Here is an 18,437-nt window from a genome sequence, read left to right as displayed (position 1 = left end):
CTCCGGCTTCCCGCTGCCCCGGGACCTGCCCCGGCACCGGGACGCGGCCGTAGCCCGGGTCAGGGCCGAGCCCGCGGCCGAGGGTTTGGTGCCACGGCCCGAGCGACGTCGCAGAACTCGAGGGGAAGCGCCGACGCCTCGGCTTGGCCCCGTCGCCTCGCTCCGGCCCCCGGCCCGTAGTCGGAGCCGCCGGGGCGAGCGGGGGGCTCTCGTGTCGCTGCTGGTCCAGCTCGTGGCCGCGTCCTGCGCTCGGAGGGCGAGGAGCGGCCGTGGGCTGCCGGGCTCCCGCCTCCCCGCGGCCTCGGCCGCCGCACGCGGGGCTTCACCCCCGCGCTGGGACGAGCCTCGGCCGGACCCGCAGGACCCGCAGGGCCCCGGCTCGCCGCCGGCTCCACGCTCTGGCCCAGGAACCGGAGCTGGGCGGGGGGTGTCCCAGCCCTGCGTCCTCCCCCCACAGTCGCTCCCCTCCGCCGGGGGTCCCGGGGCCGGTGCAGCCACGGGCGCATCTCCCGCTCCCTCCCGCCGTCTCCTCCGCTCGGCCGCGGCACCACGGGCAGGATGAGCTCGGCTGCCCCCGCCGCCGTGCGGACGCCCCGGGGTCCCGGCCCGCGCAGGCAGCGCTGCCCTCACCCTCCTGCCCCCCCGCTCCCCGCGGAGGTGCCGGGGCTGTTTTCCAGAGGACGCTGCATCTTTCACCCACCGGGTTTTCCCCTCCTGGGGGTAGCGGAGAATCATTCCGATCACACTGTGTTTAAAACACCACCTAATTTATTTTTCCTCTCCGAGCTGGGGGCTGCTCGTGACTAATTTGGGCTGAATAGGGGAAGAAAAAAAGCAGCGGGCACACAATGAGCGGGGGAAAGTGTGGGAAAGCGAGCGAAAGAAAAGGAGGGCCGGGGCTTGCAGCGTGAGAGCTGGTAACGCCGAGCGGTGCCCAAATTCAGCATGAAGTCACTTTTCAGAGCCGACGCTTGGGCTGTAAATGCGAGTGGGACGATAGGTCAGGCCTGGGGGGGGGAGAACGGGGACGAGAGGGAGAAATTGGGAGGGGAGGGGGGGGCTGCACAATGGGGTGAGGAGCGAGGTGTGCGGCTGCGGGGGGGCCGCGCGCTCCCGTGCCAACGTGTCCCTGCCCGCAGCCGCCCCGGCCGCGTCTCCCAAGGGCCTCCTGCCCCCGCGTCCCCCGTGGGGGGGTTGGAAACGGCTTTTGTTTAAATTCACAAAAATCAGGAGACAAAAGAGCGGGGCCTGGAATTGCGGGGGAGCCCGAGGGGGGGGACACGGCAGCGAGTCCCCGCCGCTGCCGCCCTCCACCTGCGCGTGGCCCGTGGCCCTCGTGGCTCGGTGCCGCCGGGAAGCGGCGTCCGGGTGGGATCTGGGATGCGCCGGGTCCGCAGGGCTCGGGGGGGCGGGGGGGTCCATCGCAGGCGCTGGTGGCCGTGGGCCGCTGCTCCGGCGCCTTCTCCCCTGACTCGGGCGTCTTCTCCCCGAGGAGCCTCGACCCTCCCCAGCCGGTCGCTCCCGGCCCGCGGGGCCTTTCTGCGGCTGGTCGCTGCCTCCGTCCCCCCGGATCCTTCCTCCAGCCCGGGGAGGGGTGGGGTGGCTCCCCGGGGGCTGCGGGACGGGGATTTGGGGCGCCTCGAGCCCCATTTGTGAGCACCCTCCCGCCCTGAGCCTGGGAGGGTTCGGGGGGGTCTTTGGGTCGGACGCTGATCGGCGGCGCTGCCGGGGGGGCGCTGAGCCCACCCGGTCCCCGTGGCCCCCCAGTCCCCCGGCATCGCTCGGCGGCGGGGGGGGGTCTGGCCCCGGCCCAGCTCTCCCGGAGAATCGCCCTGGTCCTGGCGTCTCCCCGCGAGGCCGGTGGAGCTCGGCCAAGCTCCCGTCGATGGTTTAATTACTGGGAACGGCGCATGCGGACGCTCTCGTGAGGCGGCGGAGGGGAAGGTTCGGGACCCTCAGCCCATCGTGGCGCAGCCGTGGGTGGTCGTCCGGATGTCCCTGTCCCCATCCGTGCCCCCCAGCCTGGTCCTGGGGCGCTGAATTAGGTCACCCCATGGCCTGGGCTGTGGGGTGGGGGCGGGCAGGGATGTGGGGTGCAGCCCCCGCGGCCTTGGGGGAGACGTGACCAGAACAAAAGCAAGAGCTCGTTAAACTCTTGACATCTAAACTCCTGACATCATCCTCGGAAGCAAAAAAACCCCCACCCACCCCTCGAGACCCCCCCTTCCTTGGGCCACCCTTCTGGGTGGGTGGCACAGCCTGCCCCCCCCCCCCCCAGTGCCTCCCCTCGGAGCTGGGTGTTGTCCCCCGGGGCTGTGTTGGGGTACGGGGGTGTCGCTGCCCCCCGGGGCTGGTTCGGTGCCATCCTGCGGGTCCTGAGGACCCCCCCGGAGCTGAATTGGGGGGGGCCGAGCGGGCAGCTCCCCCCCAGAGCACCTCGACCGCAGCCGAGACGGGGCTGGGGGTCTCGGGCTGGAGCAGATGGGGCGCAGGGGAGGGGCGCGGGGCAGAGGTGGGGTGCGGAGGGGGCCGGGCGCTGGCGGGGGGAGCGGCAGCGTCCAGCCTGTCCCGGCGGAGCTCGGCTTGAGCGGGGAAGTGGCCAACGTCCACCGAGCCGCCGCGGGCACGCGGCTGACCCCGGCGGGGCGAGAGCCCGGCCTGGAGCCGCGTCCCCATCCCCGGCCCTCGCCTGTGCCAGAATGTCCCCGGCCCCGTGGGCAGTGACCCTCCGCTGCCCACCCTGTCCCCTCCCGCCGCTGCAGCCGTAATTAGCTGCGACATTCTCGGCATACCTGCAGCCCCTAATGAGGCTCCATAAAGGCTGCCCCTGATCTCGCTCCTCCGGCACTTGGGGCCACTTGTAAATCTCAGCTTTACAACGGGGAGCTGCGCTGGGAGGAAGCGGGGGCCGGGGGGAGGGCGGGGGGGTCCCACCCGCGGTGGGGGATGCGGCTTTTGCCATCGCCTGGACCCGCTGGCCCCGGGTTGGGCGTCTCCGTCCCTGTCCCGTGTCCCCCGTCCCCTCTTTGGGGTCGACCCGCCCGGGTTTGCTCAGTCTCACTGTGGGTTTTGGCTGGGGGGGGGGTCAGAGTAAGAGCTCAGGGTGGCAAACCCACCCCCACCGGTGGGCACAGGCCCCCCCGCGTCGCTGCCGGGATGGGGACACCCTTCCCCGGCGGCTCCGAGCAGATCTGGGGGGGTTGTGTTCTCCCGGGCTGGTTCTCAAGGTCTTGGTTCAGCGCTGGATGCTCGAGCGCGGGGACGATTGTGTTGGGAAAGGAGCGGGGGGGCTGCAGTTTGGCCCCAGCTGGGAGATAAACCCGGGAGTGTCCTCGCTCCGAGCCGGGCACGGGGCATCGGGGCGGATCTCGTCCCCTCTCATCCGCTTGTCCGTGGTGCGCGGCCAACACCGGGAGCGTGGGAAAAATGAGAAGCATCAGGAACCATTTCCCGAGCCGGGGTCGCCGGATCAGGCCGGGAGCTCCCCGGGGAGGAGGCGGGAGGGGGACGGCGGGGACCCGGCGTGCGAAGCTGGGCGAGGGGACGCGGAGGCCGAGGGCGCGTCCCGGGAGCGAAGACCCCGAGGAACAGCGGGGCTGGGCCCCCTCCGAGCCCCCCGGCCGCCCCCCGGCCCCGGTGCCAGCGAGGGGCTGGGAGGGGGCGAGGGGCCGGAGGCAGCGGGCGCAGGAACCGAAGCAAAAGGCGTTTGTCAGCGGTTTTCCCTTTTTTTTTCTTTCTCTTTTTGGCTATATAAATTTTTTATTGTACAAAAAGTCTAAAAAAAAAACCAACCAAGGACGGGACCGGGACAGAGCAGTGGTTATATCGCACACAGGAGACTAACGCGAGTTACAGACCAAATGTAATTTATACAACACAGAAGTAACTGGGACGCTCGTTAAGTTTTTCCTTTCCTGTAGCTCTTCCGAATCCGGTTTGTGGCCGCGGAACCACGAGTCCCCCCCTCCCCGTCCCGTCCCCCCGCGCCGGGGGCTCCCGCTCCCCCCGTTACTGCCGCCGGGTGCTGCCTGGGGTGGGGGGGTGGACGGTGGCGTCGAGCTTTGGCACGAGGGGCCTCGCGCCGGCCCCGGGACGGGGGGATCGTCCCCAGCGTCACCGGTCCCCGTCCCCCCGGGTGCCCTCTGTCCCCCCCCGGGGGTGCCGCTGGCCCCCCAGACCCCGGGCCCGGGGGTGGTTTGTGCCCCGATGCCCCGGCAGCACCTCGGCGTCTCCCCCCGCAGCGAGGAGGAGCCCCCCCGGCGCGGACGGGCCCGTCCTCGTGCCCGCGGCCCCGGCGGCCGCGTCCTCGTCTCTCCCTCAACCTTCCATAGTGCAAATGGTTCCCCAGCGCCGGCGGCCTCTCGCCCTCGCACACGTTTTTCGGGGAACATTCGGCATCCCCGAGGCCGCCGCTCGCCACCGGCTCCGGCGTCACCGTCCCGGCGCCGTCGGTGCTGGGGGAAGAGCTGCCGGCGCTGCCGCGGCGTCTCGGGGGACGGTGACGCCGCGGGGGGACGCGGCTCCGGGGACTCCCGGCGCTGCGGTGGGACCCGGCCACGGCGCCCGCGAGCCACGGGCTGGCCACGACCCCCCCGCTGCGGGACGGAGCTGAAAGCTCTGAACTCTTTGATTATTTCTTTTTTTTTTTTTTTTAAATATTTCTTTTTTTTAAAATTTCTTTTTAACTTTTTTTTTTTTTCTGATGTTCAAGTGCTGTGTTTGGTCACGTGATTAACACCCTCCCCCACCACCACCCCACCACCCCCTACCCCCTCCTCCCCCGACCATCCGTGGCCTTTTGGTCGTGCGATTTGGACCCGCCGCGTCCCCCCCCGCCCTCGCGGGGCCCGTCCTGAGCCCCCGCCCTGGCAGACGCGTCCCTGCCCCCCCCGGACACCCCTGAACGACAGAACGAGGAACAAAACAACGAACAAACGAACAGAAAAATAACCTAAGACGTTACGCACAGGACCAATACACCGGGTAAATAATAACAATATACTGACGGGGCTGCCCCCCCCTCCCTGCCCGCCCATGAACCGCCTGGGGGACCAGTCAGCCCAGGGCACTGGTCCCAGTGCCGCCCATCGCTGGGGGCTGTGGGACCAGTGCCCGGGGCTGACTGGTCCCAGTGCCCGGGGCGGCCCCATCCTTCTTCTTCAGCGCCACCTGCCTGTAACAGCGGCCCCAGGGCCCCGCGGGGGCTTTTAGGGTGAGGGGCTGCGGGTTTGGGGGGGCTCCGCGGCTCCCCCAGTGCCCGGGTGGGGGCCGGACCCCCCAGCTGCAGTCTCTGCGCCGGGCTGGGCCCCGCAGCGGCTGCCGCCGCGCCGGCGTGGGGGGGACGATGCCCGTGGGGGGACGATGCCCGTGGCAGGGGGTCCCACCTGCCTCCGCCACCCCCTTGTTCGAGGGTCTTACAAAACGAGGGGGGGTGGGGGGGGGGGGAGCAGCCGTCCGGGCACCTCCGGCCCTTCCCGGCTCCGAAGTGCCGGGCGGGAAGCCCCCGCCGCCGGCCCGAGCCCGGCCGTGCCCGTCCCCCTCCCCAGTGAAGGGCCACTTGCCCCAAGCGCAAGGCCGGTGGCCACGTCCCAGCGCGGGGGGGAGCGAGACCCCCCCTCCCAGAGCCAGACTCCGGCACGTGGCGATGGTTGGGGTGAGGGGGCAGGTGGATCCCGGCCGGGCCGCGGCTCCCCCAGCTCTGGAGCGGGATCTTGCGCCCGGGGCGGCCCCGGGCCCTTTCCGGGCCCTTCCGAGCGGCTTCTGGCTCCTTCCCGGCGCGTGGCTCCGCTCCCGGCGGTGCCTGGGCCGTGCCCGGTGCCTCGCGGGGCCCAGGGCCCCGGCCCCGGCGCGGGCAGTGCCAGGACGGTGCTTCCCGGTGCCGGCGCATCCCTGGCCGGGGCCGCACGAGCCCTCGTGATCCACGAGCGGATCCACGGCAAAATATTTCCATGGGCGGCCGCACCGGCACCGGCTCCTTCGGCATCGCGCGGGCACCGCCGGGCAGGGGGGCACCGCGGGGGGACACGGGCCTTGGCCAGAGCCGGAGGTGCCGGAGGACGCGGCCCCCCCCGAAAGGCACTGAGCGGCAGGGAGGGGGGGGCCTCGGCCCCCGGGCCCGGCGGTGGCTCTCGCGGGGAGGGGGATCCGCACCGGCAGCGTCGCGGGCGCCGGCACCGACCCCCCGGCACGAGGACCTCGGCCGTGACCCGCCGGCGTGGGGCCGTTCACGGCCGTGGGGCCTCAGGCCGGTGTTCCGGGGCTGAGCCGTGCCCCTGGCCCGGCCCTGAGGGCTGGGGGGGACGGGGGATGCCCCCCCGGGACACCCCCCCTCCCCCCAGCACCCTGCTCCTGGGGGGCCCCAGCTCGCCCCGGCCCCTCGCCTCTGACTCCCGCCGGGTCTGGCCGGGAGCCCCCGCGACGCCGCGGTGGGGCCACTGGGCCACCATTGCCGGAGCCACCGGGCCGGCGGTGAGACCCCGGCGGTGTCGGGGGCCCCGGCGCGAGGGGCCCTAAGTGCTTCGGCGCCAGGGGGCGGCCGGGGCTCGGGGTGGCCGGGGCTCGGCACCGCCGGCCGCCGCGTCCTCGCCCCAGGGAGGCCTCGTCCGGGGACAAGTGCTAAACATCCCGGGTGCCCCCGGCTCGGCCCCCGGCCGCCCGGCGCCGTCCCTAAGTGCTGCGCGGGGTGCGGACGTGCCGGGCCGGCCCGGCCGCGGGGTCGTTCCCCGCATGGCCCCGGTGCTTCTGCCCCGCGGTGCCGCGGGCGAGGAGGGATGGAGGCGCGTCAACAGGCCGCAGCCGCCCGGCACCCTCGGGATAAGTGCTGGGGCCGGGGTTGGCGGGGGCTCCCCCGTGCCACCCCCCCGGTGCGGGGTTGGCGGCCGGCTGGCGCCAGGGACGGCTCCCGGCCGGGACCCGGCGCGGCCCCGGTTGCATCACTCCGGCCGCGGCGCAAGCGGAGGGGAACGGCCGGAGCCGTCGGGGCGGCTGAACCCTTGAGAACGCGGGAGCTGGTTCTCACGCGAAAATAATCCAAACGCCGAGGGCAGGGGGAGGCGAATCTGCCGCGTAAGCGGAATTTCTCCCCAGCCGCAGCCTCCGTCCAATTCTGGCCGGTGCCGCCTCCGGTTAACCCCGGGCCACCCGCCGGAGGAGACCCCCCCAGCCGCCGCCGGCTCCTCCGGCCGCCCCGGGACAGCGCTGAGCGCCAGGGCCGGCTCCGCGGCTCCGCTCCCCTCGAGCCGTCCGTGCCCGGGGACGCCGTGGGGTGCTGGTGGTCGCCGGCCGCGCCCCGGGGGCCTCCGGGCTGGAGCAGCCCCCCGAGAGCCGTCCCCGCCGTCGGGTCGCGGGCGCCGGGCCGGGGCCGGCGGCGTGAAGGGAGGGACCGGGGCAAGCGGCGGCTTCCCGCAGCAAAGCGCCGCCCGGGAGCCGGGAGGGTGATTAATAAATAAATAAATTAAAGAAGGGAGACGGTTTCCTCCCGGGCCGGAGCTGCCCCCGGCGCTCGCGTGGCCCAGCCGCCCCGGCCCGGGGGTCCCGCTGCCGGATCCTGTGTCCTCGCTCCCGCCGAGCGCCCGGAGCGGGGCTGCGGCCACGGGGCCGTTGGTTGCCCGGGGTTGGGGCCACCTGCCCTCGGATGTCACCTCGGCCACGGTGGGACGTCCCCACGCCAGAAGCGCGGGGAGATGCGGGGTCTGCTCAGCCTCCTCCTTTCCCCGTCGCCGTTGAGCCGGGGCCGTCCGGTGAAGCCTCGCCGTGCCACACCGTGCCGTGCCGTGCCACCACGGGTGCCACTGGGGGTCCCGGCGCCCCTTCCCTTCTCCGTCCGGTTGCTTTATTGCACAATGCATGTCGAAGCGCGGGTTTGGTGCAGCGTTTTCTCCGTGGGATTTTTCTTTTCTCTCTTCTCTCTCTCTGTCTCTCTCTCTCTCTTTCTCTTCCCCCAACATCCAAAGGAATTTCAACGCTTGTTCTTTGTATTTGTTTTAAAAACGAAAACCAACCAAAAGAAAAAAAAAAAAAAAAAAAAAAAGAAAAACAGTGGAAGAAAAGAGGAGTTTGTTGGTGGAGCGGGGCGCGGGTCGGAGGGGCAGCACCAGCCGGGCTCTAAGAGCATCCGCATCTGTCAACCACCATGCCCGGGATCTTGCCGTAGATGATTTGCTGTTTGTCGTTGAAGTAGAGCATGTTGATGGGGGACATCTTGGTGGGGGTGCAGCAGGGCCCCGCCGAGCCCCGGGGGTTGGCCTGTTGCACCAGGTGGGTGTGGGGGTACTTCTGCATGAACATGTACTCGCACTGCCCCGAGCAGTAGTTGGCTTTGTATCTCTTGGGGGCGATAATCCAGTCCCAGCCGAAGGCCTCGAAGTCGACGGTCAGGGGGTAGCGGCAGCAGCGCGACTCGGTCGAGTGCTCGTCGCAGTCCAGCCCCAGGTTCCGCCGCGAGCGCTTGTTGTTCTCCAGCACCCGCAGCTCCATGAAGGGGTGCTGGGGGGGGGGGGACACAGGGGTGGGGACAGGGATGGGGACGTCAGCCCCACGCGCTGACCCGCCGGCCCATCGCCCCACGGCTCCCACCGCCCCGGCTCCCCGGGTCCCACATGGCCCCGCAGAGCTGCCACCAGCCCCACGGGGGTGTCCTCAGCCCCACCGAGGTGCCACCAGCCCCACGGGGGTGTCCCCAGCCCCATCCAGGTGTCCCCAGCCCCATGGAAGTTTTACCAGCCCCACTGTAACTGGTAACAGCCCCAGCTGTAACTGGTCCCACAGGGCTGTGACCATCCCTGTGGAGCCATAACTGGCCTCGCAGAGCTGTCACTGGCCCCACAGGGGTGTCACCAGCCCCACGGGGGGGTCATTGTCCCCACGGAGCTGTCACTGTCCCCGCAAAGCTGTGACCAGCCCCATGGAGCCATCACCGGCTCCGCAGAGATGTGACCGGTCTTGTGGAGCTGTGGCTGGTCCCGTGGGGCTGTCAGTGTCCCCACGGAGCTGTGACTGACTGTCCCCACAAAGCTGTGACCAGCCCCACAGAGCTGTGACTGTCCCCATGGAGCTGTGACCGTCCCCACGGAGCTGTCACTGTCCCCACAAAGCTGTGACCAGCCCCACAGAGCTGTGACCAGCCCCACAGAGCTGTGACTGTCCCCACGGAACTGTGACCAGCCCCACGGAGCTGTCACTGTCTCCATGGAGTTGTTACTGTCCCCACAGAGCCGTCACCACCCCCACAGAGCTGCACCCTCCCACTCCCATCCCCGTTGCCCTCCAGTTGCCCTCCAGTTGCCCAGGGCTGGCTGGGAACCCCGCACCCAGCTGAGCACCAGGGCCACCACGCTGCCCCACCGGCCCCCGGGGGACCCCAAGGCAGGCACCCCCACGCCCCCCGCAGCCACCTACCAGCCCTTCGGCGCCGGGTCCCAGCGAGGTGACGGCCAGGTCGTTGCCGTTGGGGTCGAAGGCGTTGATCTCGATGCCCCAGTTGTTCTGCGGCTGCTTGAACCAGTTCTGCAGCACGTGCTTGAAGTCGATGCTCTGCCAGTGCCCGATGCGGGAGTTGAGGTCGATCTTGAGGGAGCGGATGCGGATGTGGCGGCTGCCCTCCTCCGTCACCGGCTTCAGGCGGAGGATCTGCAGGTAGACGGTGGAGGTGTGCTGCACGGGCCGCAGGTACACCCACAGCTGCGCCTTCACCACCTTCGTGAACATGATCTTGGGGCTGAAGTTGAAGAAGCAGCAATGGGGGTTGCCCTCGATCTGCACCACCGGGTCCGCTGTGGGAGGAAGGAGGCGTCAGGGCCGGCCCCGGGACCCCCCCCCCCCCCCCCCCCCCAGGCCCGGCCCAACCGGGGCCAGCTCCTCCTCGGTCGTTAGGAGTTGAAGGTCGGGTCAGAGGCCGCCCCGGGGGTCATTGCCCCTCCCTTGGCAATAAGGTCCCCGGCTGCCCCCTGACCCCGTGTCACCGGGGATTCATGAGCCCCCGCGGGGGCTGCGGGGACCGAGCCCCCCGCTGAGCGAGGCCGGGCTGAGCGGGGCGGGGGGGTCCGGCCCTGCAGCACCTGCTCCGGGGCAGCCGCTCCCCAGCACGGGGCGGGGGGGCCGGTAGCCCCCGGGCCGCAGCAAAGGGTCCACGGCACCCAGCCGGGTACCACCAGCGGGTCCAGGTCCCCGAGCCCCCCCACCCCTCTGCCCGGGATGATGCTCTCGGAGACACCGCAGGGACGGGGACACCCCCCCCCCGCGGGGACAACAACCCCGGCACCCTCAGCCCGAGCACCCCTGGGGGTCCCTCCCGCCGCCCCACGGCAGCACCCCGGCTGGAGCAGGCCCCGCGCCGGCCCTCCCTGCTCGGCGAACATCTGTGTCAAATTGAGCTGGGAATTTCCCCCCCCCGGCCCTCGCGCAGCCCCCTCCCCCTGCCACGCACCGGTCAGGTTTAATAGCACCCAGCTGCAGCGCGGGGCCATTTGCTGCGCGCGAGGCCTCCCCGAACACATGGGGGTCACGACACCGGCCGCAGCCCCGGGAATGCCATCCAGCCCCCCCGCCGCGCCGCACATAAACCAAAGTGACAGGGGCTGGGGGGCCGCGGGCGCCGGCCGCCCAAACCCCTCCCAGCAATTTGCTGCGCACAAGCCCCCGATTAAACCCGCGCTCCCCCGGGGACCCTCCCGGGGAGCGTCTCCCCCCCCCTCCTTCCCGCACTCTCTGTCCCCTCGGCCGCCCCCCCCCCGGGCTCCCAACCTGGGGCAGGTTGTGCCCCCCCAGCCCCTTGGCGGGGGCTTTGCCACCCGTCACCGGGGGGACGATGTCCCAGCCAGGGCCGGTGGCCACCTCAAGGGGCTCTGGGTCCCCTGTGACACTGAGGGGAGGTCCCGGGTGGCCTTGGGGGGGCGGCGGGGCCGGTTTGCGCGGGGGCCGTGGCCGCGGAGGGCGCCGCTGGGGTTGGATCTGTAGGGTCTCCGGGTGGGAGACGCCAAAGCCGCGCCAGGGCCGGCGCAGGTCCCCGAAAGCTGCCGCCGACGGCCCTCGCCGCCACGGCCCCGGCGGCACCGGCCGCCCCGCTGACCCTCCGTGACTCGGCCTGGCATCCCCGGGGCCACCGGGGGCCCCGGGGGCGAGAGGAGGGCCTGGGGGGCCCGGGGGGGGGTGTCTGGGCCTGGGGGCTGTGCCACGCTGGCTGCTCCTGGCACGGGGCTGCGGCGGTGCCAGGATGCTCGTCCCGTCGCTCCGGCAACGGGGGATAAAGGTTACCGGGACATCGGTCACAGCTGAGTATGTGCCGGGAGGGGGGCGGCCCCGAGCCCCCCCCTCTGCTCTTTGTTCCCACCGGGGCCCGGATTTGGGGCTCCCACCTCTGCCCCGTTAACCCCTCGCCTGCTGCGGGGGAGCAGAGACACCCCCCCCCCCCCAGCCCCAGACCCGGGCACCCCCCGATGCCCCGAGGTGCCACGTGCCAGCGGTGGCTCCGCCGTGTCCCCCCCGTGTCCCCGTGTCACGTCCCGCTGACCTTGAGCGGCTCCGGCCCCGGCGGGGCAGCGAGCGGCACGGGCGGCCCCCCCCGGCCCCCGCCAGCCCCTCGCCCCGGCCCGTGCCCGGCCCCCCCATCGCCCCTCATTAAGCTCCCTCCACCCCACAGGTCGCGGGGGGTCACGGGTAGCCCCTAAATGGGTTTAGGACCCAATTAACCTTCCCGGGTTCCTTCTGCAGTTAAAAAAAACCCGGGGGGGTGGGGGGTGCTGGGGGTGGTGGCTTGGGATTAACGGGGGGGGTGGGGGGGGCGGCCGGGGGGAACCCGAGAGCTTTATGGCTCTTGCTGCCTATAAAGCCCTTTCCCTCCTCCTGTTCAGGAACCATAAAACCCCACACAATTGCCACGGGGGGGGCGAGGAGGGAGGAAAAAAATCATAATAATAACGGAGCGGCCGCGGCCGGGGGAGGCCGGACCCTGCGGCGCATCCGGCTGCGGGGCCGGGGGGGCTGCGGGACCCCCAGAGCGGGGCCGGGGGGGCCCGGCCGGGAGGAGGGGCCGCCCTCTGGTATTTATTTTGGGGGCCCCCGAGCTGTTAAGGGGCAGGAGGGGGGGCCGGGGGCAGCGAGCGTTAACGCGGCGCAGGGAGGAAAACCCCAGCGTGTTGTCAATTTTATGGGTAATAAAATTTCAAAGCCGCCCGAGTCTATTAATGCCTGGGAAGGAAATTCGTCGGGGGGCTGCGGGGGGGGGGGGGACAGCGCCTCACACTTCCCTCCCTTCCGCTCGCCCTTCGCACCCGGCCCCCCCGGCCCCGCTCCCCGGAGGTCCCGCTCCCCCCCGCACCCCCGGGGGTCCCGCAGCCGCCTCCCGCCGCCGCCGCAGCAGGTGGAGCCGGGCCCGGCCCCGCGGCCCCGCGCTGGCACCGGGGGGAAACTGAGGCACGGGGGGGTGCGGGGCGCAGCAGGCCCCCGAGCCCCGTCCGCTCGCCCCCTGCTCGCCCCCGGACAGACGGACGGACGGACGGACGGACAGAGCCCGGCGCAGCAAAGCCCCCGCGCCCCGTCCCCTCCCCGCCGGGGACCCCTCGCAGCCCCTCGCAGGCCCGGGAGGCGGGTGCCCGCCTGTCCCCAGCGCGCCCCGTTGTCACCCCACTGTCACCCTGCTGTCACCCCGCCGTCACCCTGCTGTCACCCCGCCGTCACCCTGTTGTCACCCCATTGTCACCCCGCTGTCACCCCGCTGTCACCCTGCTGTCACCCTGCTGTCACCCTGCCACGTGCCGCGGCAGGAGGCGAGCGCTGGCACCCCCTGCCTGGCAGGGCCCTGGGGACCGGGAGGTCACCGTGTCACCTGCCCAGTGCTCCCAGTCCCATCCCAGTGCTGGTGCCCAGTCCCAGTCCCCAGTGCCAGGTCCCAGTGCCGGTGCTGAGTCCCAGTACCCAGCACCAGTGTCACTGCCAGCGCCGGGTCCTGGTGCCGACCGCCAGCGCCCAGTCCCAGTACTCGCTGGTGCCAGAGCCCAGTCCCAGTCCCCAGCTCCCGCTACCAGGTCCCAGCACCGAGTGGCCGTTCCCAGCCCCGTCTCCCCGTTCCCGGTGCCCCGCACCGGCTGCCGGCCGGGCTGTCCCGTCCCCGTGTCCCCGCGTGTGTCCCCGCGTGTGTCCCCGCGTGTGTCCCCGTGTCCCCCGGGACTCGCACGGACCCACCCGGAGGCCGGGCCGGGCCGGGGGGGGGGGGGGGTGTTGTCGGGTGGGGGCTGCGGGCCGGACCGCGGAGCCCCGTTAAGGTCCCGGGGGTTACCGGGGGGGTGGGGGGGCATGAGGGGACACCCCGAGGGGACCGGGGGGAGCCCGCAGGGCCGGCGCCTGTCGCCGCACGGGACGAGGCGGGTGTAGGGAGCGGGGTGGGGGGGAACCGGAGAAGGGAAAGGATCCGGGGGGGGGGAAGCCGGGCCCCGGGGGTGGGGGGGGGGAGTCCGCCGGCGAAGTTTGCAGCGGCGGCGGGGCGGAACAAAGGCGGCACTGACTTTCCTGGGCCATGCTGATGACGGTCTCGGTGGTGGCGTGGTACTCGTCCTCCTCCAGGTACTCGTCGTGCTGCAGCGAGTCCCCCTGGAAGTCGTGGAGGTCGAGGAGCTGCTGGAGCGGGGGGGCCTTGGGCAGCAGCTGCTTCACCACCTCCCGGGTGATGTTGGGCGCTTCCTTCAGCCGCAGCTTGCTCAGGATCTGCGACTTGATGCTCTCCAGCCGCAGCTCCTTGCTGTGCCGCCGCCAGAGACACACGGGGCAGGCGGGCTCGGAGGCGGGGGGCTGCGCTTCTAACCCCCCCCCCCCCCGCCACCACCAGCGCCAACAGGCACAGCAACACCGGGGCCATACCGGGGGGGGAAAAAAAAAAAAAAAAAAAAAAAAAGAACCAACAAACCCTCTCCCCCCCCCCCAAAAAAAAAACCCACCCCACAACAACAACAAAAAAAAAAACCCACCACACCAAAAAAAAAAAAAAATTAAAATAATAATCCCACAACAACAACAACAACAACAACAACAAAAACCCCAACACAACCAAAACAAACCAAACCCAAAAAAACAAACCACCAGCACCTTTCCCCGCCGGGGCCCGCCGCCGCCGCCCCCCCCCGCCGCGCTTCCACCGCAACGCGCTAAGGGGCGCGGAACGGGGGGAAGGCGGTAACGGTGGCGGGGGCGGGGAAGCGGGGGGCGGTGAGGGACCGGGGGGGGGGTGAAGGGGGGGGGGGGAAAGAAAAAAAAGCGGCGGTGGCGGCGGCCCCGGGGTTTTATACCCCAAGAGAAGTGTGTCGTCAGCGGCCTTGATTGGCTGCGGGCGCACAAAAGAGGTTTCTGGCAGGGGCTTGGCACCAGCCGCCGCCGGCCCCCCGAGCACCGGGAACGGCCCCGCCGCCGCCGCATGCTGCCCGGCCCGCCCCGACCCCCCCCCCCGCCTCCCGGCCGCCGCCGCTCCGGTTGTGGCGGGGGCGACGCGCCGGGACCCAACTCCCGGCAAGTGCGGCGGGGCCGGGAGGGCGCCGGGAGTTGGGTCCCGCCGCCGCCGTGCACCGGGGATGCGCGTCCCGGTGGCTCCGTCCCGCGTCTCCGCATCGGCACCCCACACCGCCCCCCCCCCCTCCGCCTCCCCCGGGTCCTCCGGGCCACGCAGCCGCCCCGGCGCCCCCTCCCCTCCCGGTCCGGTGTCCTCAGCCGCCCCCGGAGGAGTCCCCGGACCCCCCCCCGCCGCGCCGCTCCCCGGTGCCGACCCCATCAGAACCATGGAGAGGGCAAGAGGGAGGCGCGGCCGCGCCCGGGGCACCGGGGCCGCACCGGTACCGCTCCCGGGAGGCGGCGAGGAGGCGGCGGGGGGGGGGGGGCCGGTCAAACGGTGGGACCCGGGGAGGGAAAGCGGGGAGGAGGGTTGGGGGGGGGTGTCCCGGTACGGCGGGGGAGCGGTCCCGTTCCCCCCGCCCCTTCCCGGTGGGCGTGTGGCGCAACCGCATCCCGCCAGGGGGCGCCGCGCCGCCGTTCCGGAGCGCGCGCGTCCACACCGGCGCCGGTAACGAACCGGAGCGAGCGGCAGCGCCGGGACGAGAGCGACACCTCGCGGCGCGGGGCGGCACCGGCAGCCCCCGGGGAGGCGACCGGGAGGGTTGAGGGGGGTGCCCGGAGGTGGGGAGACCCCGCCGTTATCCCCCGGTACCGGTGCTGCGCGGGGGGGGGTCCCCTTCGGCGGGGACGTCGCCGCGCTCCGGTGTCACCGGCGCCCCGGAAGCCGCGTGGGGGAGAAGCGGAAGGGGGAGGCGGCGCCCGGAGCCCCGACACCGGCGGTTGTGTTGTCGTCGCGTCGTGCGTCCCCCCCCCCGCGCACCGGGGTCCCCCGCACGCCCGGGTGTCGTGTCCCCCCCCGCCCCGCGCTCGGGCCCGAAGGGGTTAAGGCGGCGCCGTGACGCGGCGCCACCGGCCCCGCCCCCGGGCCGCCCCGCAGGAGCTGTCAGCGGCCCCGGCCCCGGTAACGGCAGCGCGGGGGGGCGGGCGGGGACCGGGGGGGGGACGGGACACGGGGGGGGCATCCCGCGCGTGGGGGGGGCCGGGGGCGCGGCGGGGGACGCGCTGCTGGGGCGGGGGGGGGGGGGCGCGGCCACGACACCCCCCACATCTCCGGGGGTGCAGCGGGGACCCCCCAGCCCCGGCGGGACCGTGTGTGTGTGTCCCCCCCCCGCGGGGACCCCACAGCGGAGCCGCCTCCTTGGCTGGGCACAGCCCCGCGTCCCCGTGTCCCCGTCCCGCGTCCCCACGCCCCGGTGTCCCCGCGTGTCCCCCACGTGTCCCCGTCCCCACGTTCGCATCCCCGTGTCCCCACGTCCCCGTGTCCCCACGTCCACATCTCCATGTCCACGTCCCCACACCCCCGTGTCCACGTCCCCACGTCCACATCACCACGTCGCCACATCCCAGGCCCCCGTATCCACGTCCCCACGTCCCATGTCCCCATGTCCCCACGTCCATGTCCCCGCGTCCCCACGTCCCCGCGTCCCTGCGTCCACGTCCCCCGCTCCGGGCCGTGGCCTCTGGCAGCCGCGCAGGATCATTTTTAGCCACGTCCCCACCCTGGGCCCAGCGCCGGGCAGGATGCGGCCCCGTCCGCACCCGGCAATTACAGGCAGAGCGCGGGGGGGCCGCGGGGCCTGGCTGGGCCCCCCCTGAGCGCCGCGGCCCCCCCAGGCCCGGCCATGGCGGGGCTGCTGCAGGCGCTGGTGGGGGTCTCGGAGAAGGCGGCGCAGGTGGCGCGGCTCTGCCGGCGCGAGGAGCCCCTCTTCCAGCTCCTGGTGGCCGAGAAGACGGGGCCCGACAGGAACAGGAGGTTCCTGCAGGACTTCAAGACGCTGGCGGACGTCCTCATCCAGGAGGTCATCAAGCACGACCTGGGCAAGGAGGTAGGGGACGGGCTGGGGGGGTCCCCGCGGTGCCCCCGCGTCCCCCCGCGCCGCGCTGAGCTGCCCCGTGTGTGTCCCCCCCCCGCTCCCAGTTCCCCGAGCTGCGCGGCCACATCCACGGCGAAGAGTCCAACGAGTTCAGGAACGCGCAGGGTGAGTCCCGCGGAGAGCGCGGGGGGAGCCGGGGGGCACGCACCGCCCCCCCGCACCCCAACGCTGAGCTGAGGCCGGGGTGCCGCAGGGGAGACGGTGACGGTGCGGGTGTGCGCCACGCCGGGGGACACGGCGGCCCTGCTGCTCTCCGTGCTGGGGCCCGAGCGAGCGGCCGCCGAGCTGCTGGCGGCCGCCGTGCACCGGGACGCGGCGCCGGGGGACGTGGAGCTGCCCGACGCCGCGCTCAGCGTCCCCCCCCGGGACCTGGCCATCTGGATAGACCCCATCGGTGAGGGGGCGCTGGGAGAGGGCGGGGTGGGGACCCCCCCCGGGCCACGCGCGGTGGCGGCGGCGGCGGCCGAGCCGCGGTGATTTCGGCTGCGCCCGCAGACTCCACCAACGAGTACATCGGCGGGCGCGAGGACGTGGCCCCCGTCGACGGCATCGCCCCGGGGGGGCTGCGCTCGGCGCTGGTGCTCATCGGGGCCTACGACCGGCACACGGGCTGCCCCGTGCTGGGCGTCATCAACGAGCCCTTCTTCCGCCGGGACCCCCTGACCCGCAGGTACCGGCACCGGGCCGGGGGGCCACGGCCCGATCCTGGCCCCCGGTGACGGGGAAAAGGGGGGCGGGGGGGCGTGTCTGCGCTCAGCGTCCCCGTGTCCCCGCAGGTGGCAGGGGAGGTACCACTGGGGCGTCGCGTACGGGGACACGCGGCTGTGCTCGCTGAGCCCCCCCCCGCCGCCGCGCCCCACGCCGCGCCTGGTGCTGAGCCGGGCGGAGGGGGGGCCGGTGCGGGCGGCCCTGGGCCCCCTCTGCGGGGACGGGGACGGGGACGGGGACGGGCACGGGCTGCGCTTCGCCGCCGGCGCCGGCTACAAGCTGCTCTGCGTCATCCTGGGCCTGGCGGACGCCTACGTCCTCTCCGAGGGCAGCACCTTCGCCTGGGACGCTTGTGGCCCCCACGCCATCCTGCGGGCCCTGGGCGGGGGCGTGGTGGCCCTGGCGGGGGCCCTGCGGGCGCGGCGAGCGGGGGACACCGGGCCCCCCCCCGAGCTGGTCTATAACCGCCCGGCGGAGGGGGCGGCGGGGGCCGAGCGTTGGGCGAACCGGGGCGGCCTCGTGGCCTACGCGCACCCCCAGCACCTGGAGGCCGTGCTGGCCGCGCTGGCCACCGTGCCGGGGCTCTGAGCCCGCGGCGGCCGGCACCTCGGGGTGCGGGGCTTGGGGTGACCCCCGGGTGAAGAGGGGGAGGTGGGTGGGTGGCACTCTGGGGTGCGGGCTGGGTGGGGCGTTGGGGTGCAGGTTGTGGGGTGTCTGGGATCCTGGGTGCGGGGTGGGCGGGACCCCAGGGTGCAGATTATGGGGTGATCAGGACCCCCGGGTGCAGGGTATAGGGTGGGTGGGACTTTGGGGTGCAGGACACGGGGTGATCAAGACCCCTGGGTGCAGGTTTTGGGTGACTGGGACCCCCGGGTGCAGACTCGGGGTGGGTGGGACCCCCGGTGGAGGTTTTGGGGTGACCGGGACCCCGGGTGCAGGTTTGGGGTGACCGAGACCCCCGGGTGCAGACTCGGGGTGACCGGGACCCCCGAGTGCAGACTCGGGGTGGGTGGGACCCCCGGTGGAGGTTTTGGGGTGACCGGGACCCCGGGTGCAGGTTTTGGGTGACCGGGACCCCCGGGTGCAGACTCGGGGTGACCGGGACCAAGGATCACGACACCCCGGGGTGCGGGTCCCGGGGACAGGGGGTGGCCGGGACCCCCCTAACCGTGTCGCCGCGGGGTGTGGGACGGGGCGGGGGCTCGGGGGCCCCCCCGGCGCGACCCCCGCCATGTCGGGCACCATTAAAGCGTCCCCCGCACCCGC

General features: G+C 72.6%; 2 protein-coding genes across 2 annotated transcripts; one reads left to right on the top strand and one right to left on the bottom strand.

Moving 5' to 3' along the window:
• Positions 1-8,103: 8,103 nt before the first annotated feature.
• On the bottom strand, positions 8,104-13,846 carry GDF11 (growth differentiation factor 11). Its single transcript, XM_074929675.1, is given in 4 exon segments — positions 8,104-8,484; positions 9,397-9,770; positions 13,497-13,791; positions 13,793-13,846. Coding segments are annotated over 4 exon segments (1,104 nt in total).
• Positions 13,847-15,250: 1,404 nt separating this feature from the next.
• INPP1 (inositol polyphosphate-1-phosphatase) lies at positions 15,251-17,805 on the top strand. Its single transcript, XM_074929735.1, has 6 exons — positions 15,251-15,490; positions 16,204-16,415; positions 16,508-16,568; positions 16,657-16,857; positions 16,959-17,133; positions 17,240-17,805. The coding sequence occupies exons 2-6, from the start codon at positions 16,212-16,214 to the stop codon at positions 17,757-17,759; spliced, it is 1,161 nt and encodes a 386-aa protein (XP_074785836.1). The 5' UTR covers positions 15,251-15,490; positions 16,204-16,211; the 3' UTR covers positions 17,760-17,805.
• Positions 17,806-18,437: the final 632 nt, after the last annotated feature.

This window comes from Athene noctua, chromosome 30, assembly GCF_965140245.1.
Source record: "Athene noctua chromosome 30, bAthNoc1.hap1.1, whole genome shotgun sequence".
NCBI classification, from domain to species: domain Eukaryota; kingdom Metazoa; phylum Chordata; class Aves; order Strigiformes; family Strigidae; genus Athene; species Athene noctua.
The sequence above is the reverse complement of the archived record's forward strand: the minus strand, read 5'-3'. Positions and strand labels throughout refer to the sequence as shown.